General features: G+C 41.7%; 1 protein-coding gene across 3 annotated transcripts in view; it reads left to right on the plus strand.

Annotated features, from left to right (window-relative positions):
• trappc9 (trafficking protein particle complex subunit 9) overlaps positions 1-18,875 on the plus strand; it is a 128,456-nt gene extending 109,581 nt beyond the window's left edge. For all 3 annotated transcript variants that reach the window (XM_079571212.1, XM_079571214.1, XM_079571213.1), the window contains 2 exons: positions 16,529-16,752; positions 17,691-18,875. In XM_079571212.1, the coding sequence (XP_079427338.1) occupies positions 16,529-16,752; positions 17,691-17,870 (404 nt within the window). In that variant the 3' untranslated portion in view covers positions 17,871-18,875. The remainder of the gene's footprint in view (positions 1-16,528; positions 16,753-17,690) is intronic.
• The last annotated feature ends 635 nt before the right edge of the window (positions 18,876-19,510 follow it).

Here is a 19,510-nt window from a genome sequence, read left to right on the forward strand (position 1 = left end):
GGAATGGCTAAAATAGCATGATATAGCTCCTTTAACGTGAATCAACTTGAGGTGTAGTGAGCAAATTCATTGAGCAACTGGAGGCTTGGTCCCTCTTAAAAGTATATTGATACATTGCTTTAACCACAAACGTACCTCCCTTTAGAGGTAAGTTTCCAAGCAGGAACGGGTCTGTTTTTTTCCCCCAAACTGCCTTACTTTTCTCACAGCCTTTTGAAAGTAGTGCATCATCAAACATTCATTCTGGTGGCTATGTAGTTGGCGCTTTAGCTTCTCGGAAACATTTCAAGTTCAATCCCAGGTCAGGGCTTGGTCTGGGCCGTCTGGGAATGGTTCGTAACACAAAACTCGAAAAAACATGGACACACAAATGTGCTTCGGGTGGTTATTGCACCTGTTTAGCTCAGAGACTTAAGTCAACATTCATTTGCATTTGTTTTAGAGCTTCCTTATCCCTTTTTATTTATTTTTTTTGCATCATGGACACTATTTCCCATCAACTCACTGTATTCAGTTTAAAGCAATAAAACAAATAGCAACACTCTTTCTGACGTCTGTGCTGGTGATGCCACTTTGTTTTGCGGACAAACTATTCTGTGCCATAGTTAAGTGACCTTCTATTAATGAGCAATTTCCCTAAACTGCAGGCGAACAAATCAATTATCCTTTTCAGCGCTTTATCAGCAGATACTTCGCGGAGCGGCTCTATTGACAGTGCACGGATGGCCGCCTTTATAGACTGTCTGTGGCCAGAGTCAATAAACGTACGACTTTGTAATTAAATTTCTGTTTGTTTTTCTGGGCATCTGCTTTGATTACACAGAATTATTGCGGTCGTATTAAATTACAAACCAATTCATTCGACAAAAAAAACACAAAAAAAGCGAAACTTCTCCCACTGAATCTCCCAAATCCCAGTAGTTCTGTGTTGTCCACTGGCTTCTATGGGAAGGGAGAGTTAACTTTTTCCCCCTGCAATATTCGCGTCTTGCTTTGTGAAATTCAGCACTACTTTGCATTGAATAGAATAGAAGGTCAGCATTGTCCCAACCACTAGGCGCTCCATTTATCAACAGAGTCTCAGTCGGGCTAATTGCGGAGTTGTGGACTTTTTGTCCCCATTTCACTCTCATACTTGTAATCATTGCCTGTCTAGTGTGACGGGGCTTTTTCACTCTGAGACTCAATTAACCCTAATGCTTTAACCTCAGCACACCAGTCAAATGTTCCCTAAGTGGCTGTCAGTGATATCCGTCCAACTCTGGAGTGGTGCCTTCACAGCTCTATGTGGAGGAAAGAGAAGCGGATAATGGAAAAAGCAAAACATTGCCATAACTAACCAAATATCGGACTGTCTGGGATGATGTTTGCAGAAGGCAGACAATCGCATTGGAACGAAACCGCCTCAGCAATAAATCTGCAGAATAATAACGGCAAAAAGAGGAATATGCACAGAATATGATAAAGCTTGGGCTCCGAGTTCAAGAGTAAGCAAAGATATTGTGTATGATGCAGCATGGCTCTCTTTGGAGGGACCAGTGACTCAGCATCTTGAGTCACTAAAAACTGAACTCATTATAAGGAGAATAGCTATTTCATCTTCCCACCGCAAAACACGTTCAGAATATGAATATTTATCACCATTGTTTGTGGACTCGGTGACGTCAAAAGCAGCTTCCGCATTTTTCTTGCATATCATCATCATCCTCCTCCTGCCCAGTAAATAGACATAGACTTTCTGCATGCACGCTTGTACTCATGCACAGGGTGAATCGGTTCTTGTCAATAGAAAAAGTCTGATCGCTGAATTTCGTTGCTGTTTCATTATGCTTTGTGGGAGGAATGTCGGAGTGCATTATTTAGTTTGAAGTGAAGAACAACATCGCTGTATGGCATGATGTCATGAGCATCTTGAACTCTATTGTTTACATTTGGACATTGCTTCAAACATTAAGTCAGCCCTGAAGCTAAATCACTATATAACTCTATTGATCCATGCTCTGAGAAGACCTTCTGTTAAGAGTATTCCTGAACTGTCCCTCGGCTGTCTTGTGCTCAACTAAAAAGCCTTAAGTTCACAGAATAATCCTCCATATTTAATGATAAAGCATCTGTCCGACTTCTAAGCCAGTGTTGTTTCTCATGAGGAGTTTGTACATTTGGGATGTCATCTGAACAGGCTTCGTGTCTCCCATCCACTTTATCCCCTTTGTGATCTTATAGACATTGATTTGGTTGCAGCAGGAGAAGAGAGAGAAAAAAAAACACCTGCTGTTTGCTTTACTTTTCATGCAGTCCTAAAGTGGTTCTTCTGCCGGACGATGGTGTGTGTGTGACTGCGTGCCTGTGGAGAGGGTTAAGCATTAATGCAATGTGTCTCTCCAGAGTCATGCACTTCAACCCCATTAATTATGAAGTCACTTTGCACTGATGAACAAAACATGTCCCTTATTCTCTGCCAGTGCATTCAAAAGATAATGTCTTTTTGGGGTTTCTCTGTGTCCCATTATTTCGAGTCTTTCTTTACCCTGAAAGAGGGTAATTATCCATCTGCTGCTTCACATTGGTCATTCGGACAATGACACTACATTTGCTTGTCTGAAAGTCCTTTTCAACAGCTCACTGAAACTTTCTTCGACTGTGAAGTGGGGCTGAACGATATCGAAGTAACTTGCGATATGCGATACGGCAATATCGCGATAACGATATTATTGCGATATTAAACTAAAACATTTCAACACGATATGTTCCATTTAAAATAATCACAAATCGTAAGTGACTAGTTTTTCAGCAAATTGTGTCGAAAGAAGACTTAAAGAAACACTACATCAGGACCAAAACTAGACTAAAATTGAACTAAATTAGTAAATGTTTAACTAAAACTGAACTTTTACACATTTCTAAGAGTTTGCAGAAACTTTTAAGACTTTATATACTGTGGCTTTTTGCGATACGGATATTGCACCACCTAATATCGCGATACGACATTTTTTGCGATATATTGTGCATCCCTAGTGTGAAGGATTTTCATTAATGTTTATGTCACATGACTTCTGCACTGGGACCAACTCCTAATGTAGCAAAGGTGCGCGCTGTTCTCGCCTCAATAAGATGAGCCCAAGTTTATTTCCCGCACCAAGTTTGATCATCTGGGTTCACTGTTTCAATCGCTTTTCGTTTGGATATTATAACAAAGCAGTCGTGGGTACTCCATTTCTGTGTGAGGAGGAATGCAGCCGCGTCAACAAAAGAGAAATGAAAATGAAAGATTGTAATGATTAAAAAAAGTAAACAATGGACGCCAGTTCCAAATAGTGTATCAGTCACACACATTGCACAATCACTTCTTGACAAAAAATGTGTTTTGCCTGTTTTCTTGGGGCTTTGGTTTTGACTGACTTTTGTTAGAAATATCTGTCTGTTGTTCATTCCCGTGGCTCAAGTGAGTAAGAATGGCCAGAGAACGTCTCCATCCACACTTTAGCCGCCGTCCCAAAACTGACAAGGCCAAAACATGACACACTTTTCCAAGAGGTACAGACCGGGGCAGCTGTCACCACACTACAGGTACAGCGCAATCGAGCGAATGTAACACTGTTCTCATTCTGGTTATTGTTATTTTGAAGGAAAGCATACGTTTTCTAGGTCTAGTTTTTGCTTTTATAGACTTTTGTCATCCTCTTTCTTTGATTACTGCAGGTTTTATTCGATACCCCAGACATGCCCCAGTACTGCGCATGATATTCAAAAAGCAGAAATTGTCAGACTGAAGAATAGTGCGAGCGCATGGCGGGGAGCCCCGAGCCAAGACTGCCATCTCACTATGGGGTCATTAAAGTGTAATGGCACCCAGCCTCCGCACAGGGCTATTGATTTGTGCTATTTTCAGAAACCGCTTTATTCCTAAGACGCTGCACATGATGTTTTGTTTTGTTCCACACTGAGGCGGCGCTGGCGATAATATCTACATTTTCACACCAATTAAAGAAATCAATTACTTGTTTCTAGCTCCGGCTGGAGGGAACGCACATATGTTCATGAGAAGTCATTTACGTACAACACACTCAAATCCAAGCTTAAATAGTTAAACATAGCATGATTCCCTCTGCCGCCGCCTCAATGCGCCTTCATTTTACACAGCGTTATGTAGTTTGAGACCTGCAGGTAAGCGCACAAAGTCTATTAAAAATGCATTGCCATGTCTCCATTTTACTCATAGCTTTATCTAGTTCGTACAACACATATACTGACTTGCCTCCACCCTCGACTCTGAATGCTTAGCTTGAACGTTGGCCCACAGCAGATTAGCATATATTATGCAGCTAATGCTAAATTAATCTTTAATTGAACATGACACATACAGTAAAGGGTGGCTACATATGGAGCCCTGAGGTTCAGTCTGTCTCAAACATACAGCATGTGCTGTAAAGATTTAACGTCAATGTGGTATTTTTGATTGTGCTATCAAGGTAAGGAGTGTCCTCCGAAATGTACTAACCTAGTATGCAATTCTTGAGTGTATTTCTTTAGTAGCTTGGTGGGATTAATGGAGGGAAGTAAATTGTGGGAGGGGTTTTACAGAACATTTTGGTCACACTCTATAATAACTACACCTTGTTAATCCGTTAGCGCTTAATTAATCATGAACAATTCATTAGTTAAGTGTGACTAATATTTAATGACTTAATGAAATAAAATGAATGAAAATGAATAAGTCAAGTATGTGAAGAACTATTCACTATGAGTTAGTCATTAGTAGTTCAGTAGATTATTATAATTTTTTTTTTTTACGTTTTTTGGGGCAAATCAGATAAAATCTTAGTTTTGAGCCTAAAACTGTCTGTGTGGCGCCCCCTCTCTACATTATCGAGTGCACTGCATCTGAATTTCGTGCCTGTCCTTTCCATTTGCTCTAGCGTTCAGTGTGTTGTCACCCAGTTCGTGTGACGTCAGTAGCTCTGCCGCTGTGGGGTATAAAAGCAGCCAAGTCTCATACACCCTGTAGCGAGTTGGAGTTGGAATAGCATCATGGAAGGAGCCCTTGACTGAAAAATAAATGCTGTTTTGGGCTAACTAGTCCCTATTTGCTACTGCTATGTCCTATGCATCTTTTGCTATACCCCCATGGTCTGCTGCCCAGTATTTAAATCAATAGAGGGCGATTATTTGTGTGGGTGAAAAATATTTAGTCTAGGTTATTATGTTACAATCGCCTACAGCTCATTGTTGATGAAAAGTCTGTGATAAGCCACAAATGCATCAAGCCCGGCTCAGTGTGTGATCATCTTAAAGCTGCTTTATGTACTTGTCAGCTTAGAGCATAATACTTGTTTGCACAGGATCGATCCGAGCTAGTGCTGGTTAGCCTACTCCCGACACTAACCGATCAGCTATGGCCAATTGTAGATGAATGTGAGCAATAAACAAGAACTCTTCCACCTCCACCCCGGGTGATGAAAGTGGAGAGAAATCCTCTACCTCAAAAGAGCGCTTGGTCGCGAAGCTGCTGTCACTGTCACTCTCCATATTTACTAGTAGCTGCCGTCACGCTGCTGTCACTGTGCCAATGCCAGTGTTAATCACAGCCCGGACCACGCCCAACTCTAAGCCCCTCTGCCCGTCCACTGATCCGCCAAGCAACGCCCCTTTTAGATACAATTTTCATAATGTTCTTTTAAGGCTGGGCACTGGTGATTAGGTTCACAGTGAACATTTCAAACGAAAGCATTGATGTTTGGGAGCAGACTGAAATGTGAACGGCTAAACGAGATGTGTCTCTATTTCAGAACCTACATTTTAGCCACAGGTTGTCAACTTACAAAAAAGCTATGGAAAAATGATATTTTATTGTCTGCAAATTAGTAATAGTTGTGATTATAGCTTATTGCCACCATTTGAATCAATTGCCGTCTGTTTTTTTTCTGGTCGGTTAATATTCTGCATCCAGTTGATCGTCTTGTATCACTTTTTTTTTTTAGAGATTAAGCAATTTCTTCATTTACTTACTGTCATGTTTGTACAAGTCTCAAATATTAGCTGACAAACAATCGAAAAGCACTCTGAATATAGTTAAAAAAAAAAAAAAAAGAATAAATATTTGTAGAAGCGCTTGCACGCAGTCGATTCATTCATAACTGCCGCGATGCTCTTGATACAAAAGCCTCTCGAGTGGCATTGTGCGCGCCTTTGAGTGGACTCGTACATCCCCAGTGGCCACAGCCCGCCGTCCCAACACAATACGTCTCATTGTGAGCCGCTTGTAAGCATCTTTACCTCTGAATCCTCACCTTATTCTCTGCCTTTTTTTTTTTCAAACGCCGCCTGAGTGGGGCTTTGAGTGAAGGATAAGGATGCCAAACAATGATAACCTTGGGCCAAGCTTTGCAAACAGCCAGTCTGCCAAGTGCACTCCAGTTCTCCAAGAATACAATGGAGAGGGCCGGCGAACGGAGAAACAGGGAGAGAGAATATTATCAAAGTAAAGAGAAGCCACCGGTGGGGAATGAAAGTGTTTTTTAATGTTTGGGATGAGTAGTACTGGACATGTAGCTGCGCTGCTCTTGTTAGGTTAGCAAAAGAGGCGCGGCACTGCTGGATTTAAATGTAACCCCAGGGTGCGCCTTTTTATAAAGCTGTTTGGAAGAAAGCCATTCAAGGTTGAAGTGCATTTGAAATACTGAACATTTAACTTTATTAATAGTAAAAATGGGGAACTGGTGACTTTACAATTCCCCTCCAGTTAAAGGCGACATATCGTGTAAAATGACTTCTGGAGACTGGCACCAGGAGTCGTATTTTACTTCTGATTTCCTGGACTTTGTTGAGTGATAAATGAAACACTGAAGTGTCCTCAACAATTTCCAAGCTCTAAAGCCATCACCAGACTGGCCAAGTTCAACACTCAAAATGGAGTTTATCACTGCGCCGTCGAAATATATAAAAATAACGCTTTTTATTTACTTTCTCTGTGTTTGGAAATCTGTTCTTGACTTTTCACGCGCACTGCCCTGTCGTTTGGTAAGGGTTGGTTGTGGCTCTTGTTATGTGGGTAGATCTTCTGCGGTCCCATTGCGAACATAGAAGGTTTTAATGTGAATAGTTGACGGTGTGCCTCCTGACAGCGCCATGGTAACAAGGTAATCCATGTAGTCCGTATTTCAGCCCAGCAATTAACGGCAGCTTTCTCTGTACCGCTGTCTATGACTAGACGTCCGCCTGAAGTAAAAAGTAAGTTTCATAGCTTTGCTTGTACTTACATCTTACTATAGGATTATGCTGATTCAATAAAAAGATGATTTGCCTATATTTTGAATTTATCCACATTAGCAGATTAGTTTTTAGTTCATTCCAAATGGTTTTGCTTTGCGCTTTTGTTGCAGAGACTAGCTAAGACTAAAAATGTAAAGTCCATTATTATGTTATTGCTTGTGTGATAGTGGAAAATGCACTTAAGTTGTTATATATGTTGGATACTTGAATGGAAGAACAACGAAGCGAGGCTGTTATGGGGATCGTTCTAAAAGGGGCGTGTGGTCAGAGGGGATATCTGAGGGTTATTTTTAGTCTCCCTGTAGTGCACCTCACCTTTAAAGTCCTCCTCTGGCCCCACTGAGCGGTCATCAATGATCCACACGCCTATAGAGCGCACAAATGCAGGTTTTATTCTTTCCAACTTGGTTTTTGATCTTTCCCTGAACCCTTTTGGCAGCTTGTTCATTGCCATAATAAAAACGGTAATCCACCGTGTGCAGATTTTATTAGCTTATACTAGTGAGTTCGAACGGAGTGCTTTTTGAAAACTTTTCTTCCAAAATTGTCACGATTCACAACACTTTCTACCCCTGAAAGTCACGCAGACTTCATTCAGCTCTAAGTGTTCGTGTTCACCTGCAATTTTTACAAACCTTTTACTGATTTATGCAAAATAAGTGCCTTGCAATATATTTAAACCAATGAAACTTGTCCCTATGATACTACAGCATCTACTGCAAGTTAGTGATACAGCAGTGTGTGTGACAATATTCATAAGGACCCGATTTGGACTCGAGTTTATTCATGTGTGTGATTAATAAGCTTTTATCTTGCCAGTAAATGTAAAAAGGAGTACTTAAAGGGACTAGATGCAAGTTGGTCATTTTTATGCTCACTACTGCCACCTCAGGTTTTACACGTAACTGCAGCTTCTTGTGAGATTAATAAAGGTTTATCTTATCTTATTAAGCTCGTGCATGACGGCACTTCAGACCCGAATAAATACCTTGAGTGACAGTGCAGGATTTTAGAGGCAGTTGTGGTCTGAGCTCATTCTACACATTAGGACATGGCTGGAACATGTAGGGGGAGGAAAATACTTAATTTTAACATTTTTAAACTCTGTGTTGTCCCTTTTAACTAGTTTGATGTACAGTCTTCCTTTCCTCAACACGTCGCTTGCTGCTGCTGCACCTCGCCTCTGCACGTGCATCTGTTCATAACAGAAAAAATTGACAAGATGACAAGAAAATCATGTTTTTTGTTTTAAATTTGTATATCAGACTGAGCTTGTGCTAAAAAAAACATCCTGCCATAATGGTTCGGTCTGCACTTGCCTGGCGCTTTCACTTAATTGCATGAAGCTACAGTTTTTTATTATTTCTCAATTTATTTTTAACTATTTTTTTTAGTAACTTTGGAAAAACAGCATCTAAAAAGGGAAAGAAAAGCTACAAAATGCCTATGTTGACTGCCAGGTACATAAATGTGATATAGCATCAGTACTTTGATGTGAATCTAAACTGAGTATATTGCTTTAATTTGACATTGCACTTTCTCAGCATTCAATGTGATTCTGTCAGCACAATCCTAATTTTTGTTGCTTAAGTTAAGAAATGACATTCTTTCGACTAATTCCTCAGTTGATCATAAATGTAAACAGCGCTGTGTGTGTCAACATACCCTCTTTGCATTCACACCTCCCTCTATGCCATACATCATTTAACATGGGAGCATGTCTCGGCATTGATGTTCTCACTTATGGACTCCTTTGCACTACCAGGCTAATTACTCTGAATCAATACACATGTACTGTTCCAAATGTCTCACTGCAAAAACAATTTGTCACAATTACACCCAGGGAGACTGGTAGAAACAGCTCACTAACCTCTTAATGTTCTCTGCCTCTTCCACCGCACACCATTTTGTTCGCTTCCTAGATTAGCTTAACTCCGTCATTTCTGTGTGGAGTCAAGCTAGTTTGAATTTTAGTTTCATTATGACTTATAATTACATGTGAACCATTTAAACTAGATAAAGTGATAGGAGACTGAGAGAGACAGAAAATGTTTCATATCTGGCTTCTCCCGTGTCGATTTCAAGACCAAAAAGTGTCTCGACATCAACAGATTTTACGTACAAACTGCTCCACGATGCGCTAAAGCCAAGGTGTCAAACTGACCCAAATATGCAGATATAATTTCAGACATTCAGCGGAAACAGTAACTAGTCATCCCCAGAGTGAAACCTTTGCATTTATTGTACACTCTGGTTACTTTTCACTTGCCTACTTGAAACCTCAATCACGTGATTACTGGTGTTTTAGTTGAGAACTCATTACGTTCTACTCCAAAGCATTTCTATAAAGACCCAAAAGTAAAAAGTGTAAAATTGATTGCAGATTTTGTCTCGATTAAAAGCCTTGTGAAGCACACTCCAGAACAGTAGGGGGCGGTATGTGCAGGTGTTCTGTCAAAGAAGCGTTGTCCCTGCCATGTGAATGTGCAGGCAGTGAATTCATTATTATTTATTATCTTATTTAAACTGATTTAAACCGTATTCCAGAAGTTCCCTTGGGTCCAGCCATGAATTGTGCCCACATCTTCACTCGTATTAGTTTACATAGGACTGCAGAAGAGAAAATCAGTAACTACACGAACACAAAGCTGTTTTCAGACCTCCCACAAAAACAGTGCAGTCTTGACTTGTTGGCGCAAATAAACATCGGACATTTTACGCAAATCTATCTACTGTGCATCATATTTTAGAGATAAAAATTTCTCCTCGCTCTCCACTTGGTGAACGGACTTCGTGCTCTCAGAAAGTCTCACGACAACGGAAGTGCTGATCCGTGGCAAAAAGAGGGAAAAGGGGTCGGGATAAGGTGAATAGGCAACTATGAAAACTTGAGTATTTTCATCAGCAAAACAATAAATAATTTGAATGAGCAATGTTTACTTGTATTACACTAAATAAAAAAACGTGACCACAGAAAAAATGGTCACACGCTGTGATATTTGGTGCGACCGCCTTTGGCTTTGTGTAGCGTGTGTGCGACCCTTTTAAATGCTGTGTTTTCCTGCGTCGATCCTTGTTGAACTAACCTCTGCTGTTTTCCTCCATCAGAGGAGGACGAGTGTCTGAGTGTGCACTTGAGGGACTCCATCTATAGAGACTGAAATGCTGTTTCACACACTTGCTCTGAACGCTCCGCCATGACCTTTCCGTGCCTCTCTCAGGAACGATGTTTGGAAATCACAACCATTCAAAAACCTACACCAAGACCAAGTCTATACTGTAAGCTAGCTCTTACGCAACCGTAACCACATCACAGCTCCAAGACAATTATCTCGATTGTGTGTGTGGTTTCTTTTAACGGCAGTAGTCTCTCCGATACAGAACGCATAATAAATATTCCCGCGGCTCAGAGCGTGGGCGTTCATCTGCTCATTACGGCTAACTGCTCCTCTTTTGTTAGCTTTTAATGTAGAGGGATGCATTCGTATATATTTATTTTCAAGTGCGGCGCTATCTATAATTTGCACATCTCCTAGCAACAGGACTTTGAACAAACTAAATATATCTAGGGGGCGAAAGGTGCCACTATAGGTTTAGTGCTTCTGGCAACGAGCGCTTGTGTGTAGATATGTATCCTCACGCTCTGTGTGCGGATACAGTCGGGTGTGAGCCAAGGAGGTTATGATATTGGCTGCTTGACTTACTGGCTGCTTTTATTTGTTGGTTTTACTGTAGGCCAAGATTACTTGAACATTTAGAGAAGAACATTGTTTTTGTGTGGATCCAAAACATAAGGCGCTATCGATTCAGGCTTTACAACTACTTGCGACATCCTTGGCCGTGGTATTTTAAAGGATTTGTCTAATTTACCTCCAGGTCTTTGTTTTAAAGGCCTCCATCTGCTGCCACAGTTAGCAGTGAGCTACTCGTACAAACACTGTACTGTAGAGAAACCATTATATCACAGACATCATCGAAAAGTTTGGTTTGGTTTACTGGACCAAAAACATACAGCTTTTCAGTCCGATCCCCCGGACTCACTAGCCTAGGAATACCCAGGCTGCTGTGTGCGCTCGAATCATTTCGAACTGCACAGCAGCCTGGGGACCATGGCTGAAATTTTGGCATGGATTTGGGAACCAATCACAGAACGAGGAGGGACGGCAAGACGATGACGCGCTATTTGACATACAGAAGCTTGTAGTTTATGGATAAGAAAAAAAAAAGTTTATTTATGGCTCCAAAATGACAGCAGCAGACGCGACGCCATCTTCAATTAAACTTTAGACCATGGTCTAAATAGTTTAGCTCGAAAGTTTACAGCGGGTATATCATTGGATACAATTGATACGATTGGCTGTGGCTACGTGCAGACACATATGCCCAATAAAAGGCTATGAACGATCGTAAACTACACCTCTCCTACGAGAAAATGAATTGGTGGTCCCCAGGTGATATTTAGCCTGGCGATAGCCAGGCTACGGATGCTCAGTATATCGGATATGGCAAGCGTTTAGAGCTCTGGAGACTTTTGGAATACATGGTGTGAATGCAATTTTACTGATGTGAATACAAATGTCAAGAAGAGCCAGGTCTAGTCTTGGATCTGGAGATTAAAAATCAACCTTTGAATTTCCGCTGTATTTCCATGTATCCTGAATGACATTGCTGAAATAGGTTGTGTTATGCAGCCACTCTGTAAGTGTCAATTAGCTCCGGCTTTGTCTCCTGCAAACATTGTTTTTCTGAAAGTTTAGTGTTATGAATGCCTCTGAATACTACATTACCCACGAGTGCGCGCTCCTATTGTTGCACGGAAGATGCCAGAAGCATATCAAAGCTGCGTCTGAATGCTGTGTAATTAGAAAGCACACTCGGAGGCAGCGCCGCCAAACTCTGCTTTAACTCAAGTTGTTAAGGAACAAGTCATGTTTACAGCTCGTTTACTTCCCTGTTTTTAGAGTTACAAATACATCGCCAACTCTGTTCACCTTTCCTAGCAAATATGTTTGGCCCCACTGGATTAAGCTTTTACTGAATGTGGAGAGTTATGCCCTGGCCCACGGAGGAAAGTAGCACTCTAATTTTCGTGCAAACGTATCATATTAAAATGGACGATCATTGCGTACTTGGGTAAAGCACTTCACCAACCTGTGCATCAATGTGTGGCTGTGGGCGAGGGGATGGTGGTGATCAGAGGGGCTGGTCCACAGTAGCACAGATACAATCATTCCTACTATTACTACTACTCCAGCGAACACAATCAGAAATTCTCAGAAATCTAGGTAGATAAATAAGCAAAGACTGATCAAATCATACAGATGGACATGTTTTGTTGCAGACAGCTAATGTTTTGCGAATAGCCAAATCACTTCCCCCGAGCTAAAGTTGGTAACTGAGTCGTGGGGTGAAACATAGCATTACACAGGTGTGAGGAATTCTCAGAATGTGGCAGTCTGCCTGGTGTCTTTGGGTAATTCCTGTTTGATTGAACTAGAATTTGACTACTGCCCAATTTAAAAACACAACAATGTCTCACATCTGGACACCATCTGTTGCCTTAGTCTTTTTGGCACATAGGGAATGTACTTTCCATATTTTCTGGACTATAAGTCGCTCCGGAGTATAAGACGTACCGGCCAAAGTATGGCTAATGTAGAAACAGGCTGAATATGCGTACGGTATGCTAGCACTGATGGTACATGAAGCATAAACAACTAACAACTAAATATGTGTGTGGTGTGTTAACGTCACATAAACCATTCATATAACTATAGCATAAAGAACACACCAAACTCTCCATCTCACTCTAAATCACTAAATCCATTGGAAACTTCATTTTCGGTGTCACTTCTGAACAATCGCCGTGGCAACTACCTGGGTACGGAGGCGCAACTGCAACGTTGACAAGCCTCTCCCGGCAGCATGTTTTTCAAGCTCTCATTTGCAAACTCGTTCCTCTAGTTGTGGCCATCGAGCTTTTAGCTTTGTTTTATTTTTTTCTCTAAGAGTAACCTCTGCTTCTTGCTTACTCCAAACTTTCTTGCTGCTGCTCAATTAGTCTGCAGCACCCTCTAGTGGCATGTGAAATTATATATTATATACTATTGTGTATATAGTACTATTATAATATAATAGTATATTAGTACTATTTTTCTAGAAATAAGGACATTTGTCCTAATGTCAAGATATCTGTCCATGGGGCACGTTTTTACACTTAAAGGGGCTAGATGCAAGTTGGTCATTTTTACACTCACTACTGCCACCTCAGGTCTTAAGCGTAACTGCAGCTTCTATATTAAGCTCGTGCAAGACGGCACTTCTGGGTCACCACTTGGTGGGCGGCACGGTAGTACAGCGGTTAGCGCTCGTGCTTGGGGGTTCGATTCCCACCAGGACGGGGCCTTTCTGTGTGGAGTTTGCATGTTCTCCCCATGTCTGCATAGGTTTCCTCCGGGTACTGCGGTTTCCCCTACCACTAAAACATGTACAATAGGTGAATCCTCCAGCCAGGTGTTTCTGACCACCAGCCTGGCTCCTCATCATGGAGATGGCCCACGCTGGCAGCTCACTGCTCCTACATTGAGGATGGGTCAAATGCAGAGAATGGTTATCCCTACGGGGATTAATAAAGTATAACTTAACCTTAAACTTGACCTTAACTTCGGACCTGAAATAACTCCTTTTTGAGTGACAGTGCAGTATTTTAGAAGCAGTTGTGATGAATAGGTCTGGGCTCATTGCTGGAACATGTAGGAGGAGGAAAATACTGAATTTTAACATTTATAACTCTGTATAGTCCCTTTAAGTTAAGAATCTTATTTCAAGTAAAATAAGATATTTTTCTAATCTTCAAATCATCTGAGACTTTTGAGAGTACGAGTGTACAAACACTTGCCCCATGGACAGATTTTTTTAGTTACTCAATCAAGAACATTTGACTTATTTCTAGATTACTTTTTGCAGTGCACCATTGTCACAAAAACTATCAATCAATCAAGTTTTATTTCTAAAGCGCTTTACAACAACCAAAGTGCTGTACACAATAAAAATACAATTAAAAAAAGCTGCTTGTTGTTCTTATGAAACTATGCAGCGTTTTAGGTCAGCCTGTGCTATGGGAGCACACAGAAATGCTTTATAAACACTTAGCATTTCCTCTGTATGTTCCCCACTTACAGATTCCTCCTCCGGGTGTTTGTGCTTTTGAATGCCGCCCCAGCCTATCGCAGCAGTGAAAGCATGTCGGTGCTCTCTGCCCCCCCCCCCTCCAGACTGTGTGTGACTCATGGTGGGGATGGCAGCTGTGGGGGGGACTCTCCAGCTCTATGACAGGCCTATGTCTGTGACTGGAGCTAACACTGAGGTGATCCACACGCCCACACTCCTCCCGTCCATGTGGCGGAGTCTTCTCTAAGCTGTCGCCACGCGCCTCATTGTTCAAAACAACAACGGGACACGGCATCAGCAATGACCCGACAACAAAGTGTGTCTTTGACATCAGATGGCGATGATGATTTTTTTGTGTGTGCGTGGGTCATTGCACTACTAATTTGCAACCTCTAAAAAATAATGGTGATGATAAGATATTTTTTTATTAACGTTAAAGCAAGTTTTACTTAATTGGAAACTATGTCCTCTGCATAACCCCTCCTGTGGCAAACGGAGCAGTAGTGAGGCATCACCTGGTAGACTGGTTTGGTTTGTGCATTTTAAGTTGGAATAGGGGAAAATAGACAGTGGTGGAAAATATCAAACTAAAAAGCACACATTTGAGGTAATTTCACGTTATATCATAAAAGCATGTAAGAAAGCAACTTTCTTGGATTAAAAGGAAAAGTATTTTGAGCTTTGGTTAAATGAATCTACTGTAAGGGTGCAGTTAAGACATTATTATGAGAAAGTTATGGGAAAGTAAAAAGTGTCCGAAATGCACTATGCAATTTATCATGTGGGGGGAAAAAGTTGATATTTGTGTGTATTTGACCTTGTAGTGACCGAGCGGCTGCATGAGTGGTGAGCATTGTGCCTTTACTTTTCTTCACGGTAGTCTCCAGGACGCTCCAGGATTAATTGTTTGGAAGGTTTTCACTGCTCACGGATCCTCCCACCAGAAAACCCACAAAACAACTGATCCTGGAGTGTTGTAGAGACCACCGTGTTCAAAAGTAAAGGCCTCCTGCTGACCACTCATACAGCTGCTGGGTCACAACAAGGTCAAATGCGCACAAATATTAACTTTTTTTTTCCCACATACAAGGTCGCATAATGCACCTTTAAAGGATAGTTTTGAAATAGTTCCCACTACGTCCACATATTTGGTAAACCACATACTGAATTTCTCGCGCTGTCGCCTACAGTATAAATCCGAAATTACCTTCAGGCTTGTTTATGTTGCTCTCTTTAATATTCCATTGTGAAGGTTAAAATTTGCAAATATTCTCCAGGGAAGGCTATGACACGGAGCGACCGGAGACACAGAGCGGCCTGCTGCTGCTTGAGTGCGTTGCGGTGGAATTGGCCCAAGTGTCTCATTCATGCTTTCTGTGAATTAGTCATGCATGAGATTAGTGGGATGGAATCAGGTTTAATACCCACCGCTCCAGGCCTCTTCACTTATGTCGATACAGTGTATTTTGGACCAAACAATGCCTATTGATCCTTTGGCAGAAAGGCTATGATAGGCACTTAACAGTCAGGAAGAGCCAGGCTGAATACAGATCCAGCTGGGGGAGGAATGCTCTCCAGACTTTTCTAAGCAATCATTGTAAGAAAACAGAACCTTGAGTGAACTGAGCAATTTTATGGTTTTATGGTTGCATTTTGTAAGGCAAGGCAAAGGCAAGGCATGTTTATTTATACCGGGCATTTTGTACACAAGGCAACTCAATGTGCTTGTACTATTTATACATATTCCAGCCCTTTTCGATCTTTTACTACCACCACAGCTCAATGTTTGCCGTCTTGCTCAGAGATATGAATACATTTGAGCTCAAGCACACATTTTCTGAAGGTCTAAGCTCAGTTTGTCCATAAAAACAGAAAATGATTTGAACTTTTACCTCATACTCTGCGCTGAGACACAAAAGGGCTATGTTTGACGACAGTGGTTAGATTATTAGTCCATGGATCCAGAGGTGTGTGGAGAGGAAATGAATAATGCACTCCGGAAAAGCGCTATTTAATACAAATGCATTATTTATTGTCTTATTGGACACAGTGCCGTTAATTCAGTCGTCCTCTTGTGTTTTCCCCGCAGACGTGCTCGTGAACGGCGCGCCCTGCGACTGCGACGTGGTGGCGGAGTGTAAAGTGGGCGACGCCGTCTCTCTGGAGGTGAAGCTGACCAACATGAGTAAGAACACAGTGGGACCCCTGGCCCTCACCGTCATGCCCTACCAGGACTTCCAGAACGGGGTCCAAAACTACGACCTGGACGACGCCGTGACCTTCATAGGATCCAACACCTTCAACATCGGCTCGGTGGGTGCACGCGCAGTGGAGCGAGTGCCCTGCGGCTGTAATAGTCGCTCAGGGAAGGGATTGTTACTTGCGGAGTCACCCAGAGCGCTTCAAAATGGATCTTTTCATTCACTCCATGCTCGGGGGTGCACAACTGCAGCACTGTCCCCTCCAACCACAGCCAACCCCTTACAGACCACCTACCCCACTATACCCCCAGTATAAAGTCAATACAATACATTTTTTTCATGATCTCTGTCCACATTTTCCACTTTTAGCCTCTTACCCCTCGCCTGAACCGAGCGCATTTTCTCCAGTTCGTAACATTTTTGTCGGGTTTTTTTGTCATGATTTGGTGGTTATTTCTTGCTTTTTTGACATGTTTTCTTCACATTTTTGTCGCATTTTTATTGCTTTTCTGGCACGTTTTTTTTGTCATGTTTTTGTTGTCGTTTTTGTCTTTTTGTCCCTTTTTTGTTGATTTTTGGTCATCATTTTGTAGTTTTTTTGTAGCTTTTTCATTGTTTCTTTTTCGTCGCTTCCCTGTCATGTTTTCTTCACATTTTTGTTGCTTTTCCTGCACGTTTTTTGTCCCTCGTGCGTGGCCTTTTTTCCTCACTTTCCTCACTGTTTTGATGCTTTTTTTTTGTTTGAAGCGTTTAGATTTGGGTAAAGCCAAACTGGCAAAAATGCGCTCGGTTCAGCTGAGGCTTATGAGGTTGAATCTTTCCTATCACTCTTGCCTCTTGTCCTTTCCAAACCCAAGTCTACCCAGATACACGGCTCCGTTAAAATGTTCCTTTGAGGAAGTGCATTTGGCAGGTGAAGTGTTCTTACGGGACGGTCTTGAAACCCCCTCGGCTCCCGTTCTCCGCCAGCTTCATTAGAGCGCTGGCACGCGGTCTCAGAGGCCTCACTAATAATTGTGTTTTTTCTTTTTTTTTCCTTTCCCCCTTCAGGTTGAGCCGAGGGAAAGCCAAGAATGCGTCGGCGCCTTGCTTTTCCTCTACACAGGAGATTTCTACCTCAACATTAAGTTCCAGGACGACAGCGCGGGCCGACAGCTACCCCTGGCCTGGTTCACTCTGCCCAGCGTGCACATCCGGGCGCTGGACACTCCGCTACAGGCCGGGGCTTAGCACAAGGAGCCAATACAGTGTTGCCTGGACAAGTGTCGGCAAAGAAACTAGATTTCCATGAAGGCACCAAACCCCTTCATCATGTTTGCCGCAAAGGTATCTTTTCACTGTTGTCCTGGTGCCCAGAAGGAAGAAGTGTGGCATCTGCTGGCGTTTACTGTCACTGCATTTTATAACATCATCAAACATAGGGATATTTTCTCAACACATACGGTATTTTAAGTTATACTAAACAAAATTCCAAGGCTAAGGGTATATAAAGTAGCATAATATAAGACCTTTCCCATCTTCAAGACACTCAATAAGTGGCTGGAACAAGTAGAACAAAGTAAAAGCATTTATCTCATGACAGATGTTGTTATTTGTGGAAAAGAATTACCAAAAAAAAAAGGGTCATTACTGTGAGCGGCCTTGCCTCTCCTCAGATTTGGCTTGTAATATAATGGGGCCGTAAAGGCTCCGAAACACAGCACAAAGTCACCAACATTATCACAGACTTTACGAGGCGCGGCGATAATAGCTGAGAGGGTTTAGTTTGTTGCACTGGAATTGTGAAGTGTAAATATCCAATTATCTGTTGTACCTAAGAGTCTGAACTGGTAGTTGTCAAATCAAGGAAAGTGATTCATATGCTTGGCGAAATAAATCTGATCTTGTCGGGGGAAAGTACATTTTCTCAAACATTTCCAGCTCTTATGGTCCTCTGATAAACAACACATTATGCGTAGTGTGCTCCAGTTTACCAACCACTGCGCTGGGACAACATTGTGAAGCGAGAGTTTGGGTTTTGAGAAATGTTTAATCAAAGCCAAAGGATGTGTGTGTAATCAAAATGAAGGAATTAGGCGTACCTGTAATTAAAACTGTTTATTGAAATGGAACTTTTTTTGATGGGGAGATTGTTTTATTGTTTAATTCAGTGTTCATTTCTAAGTCCATGATCATCAACATGTAAAAATTACCTGCAGTGCTTAGAATTAAGAGCGTGGTTTCTCATCTTTGTTTTTTTTTTACAATTTCTTCCATTATACAGTAGGGATGTAACGATTCATCGAAAATGTATTTAATCGATTTAAATTGCTTGAAATGTGAATCGTATTAAAGAATCGCTACTCCATTTTGCCCGACCGGAACAGTTGCATTCTCACATTGCATCGTGAGAAACAGCGAGCTAACTCTCAAGATAACCTCCACACCTCCCTCACCACAACACACACCACACCATGTAAACACAAAAACGTGTAGGGATGGAAGCAGAAACGGTTAGCGGCTACAGTCCGAGATTTAGCTAACGCAGAGTTTAACATTATGACAGAAGTTTACAAAAGATGGTGAACTGACAAACATCTGACCGCCCTGCTCTGATGCGGCTGAAATCCTCATCAAATGTCCGTTTGTCACATAATCCAATATCTACAGGGAGCTGTCAGGCCTTTTTCCTCCTTATGATTACAAATGCTGCACCGGGAAGCGTTCGAGGGTTACGGGGAAAAAACAGCACTGTAACATTAGTTCTTAAATGATAGCATTATGTTCAACCTGCAAAAAAAAAAGACAAAGACTCACATGAAAGTTGCAGTAAAGACATTACTAAGGGAAGCTTCAAACAAACAAAAACACAGTCAAAATGATTATAGTTC

The sequence above is a fragment of the Gobius niger genome, assembly GCF_951799975.1.
Source record: "Gobius niger genome assembly, chromosome: 14".
NCBI classification, from domain to species: Eukaryota; Metazoa; Chordata; class Actinopteri; order Gobiiformes; family Gobiidae; genus Gobius; species Gobius niger.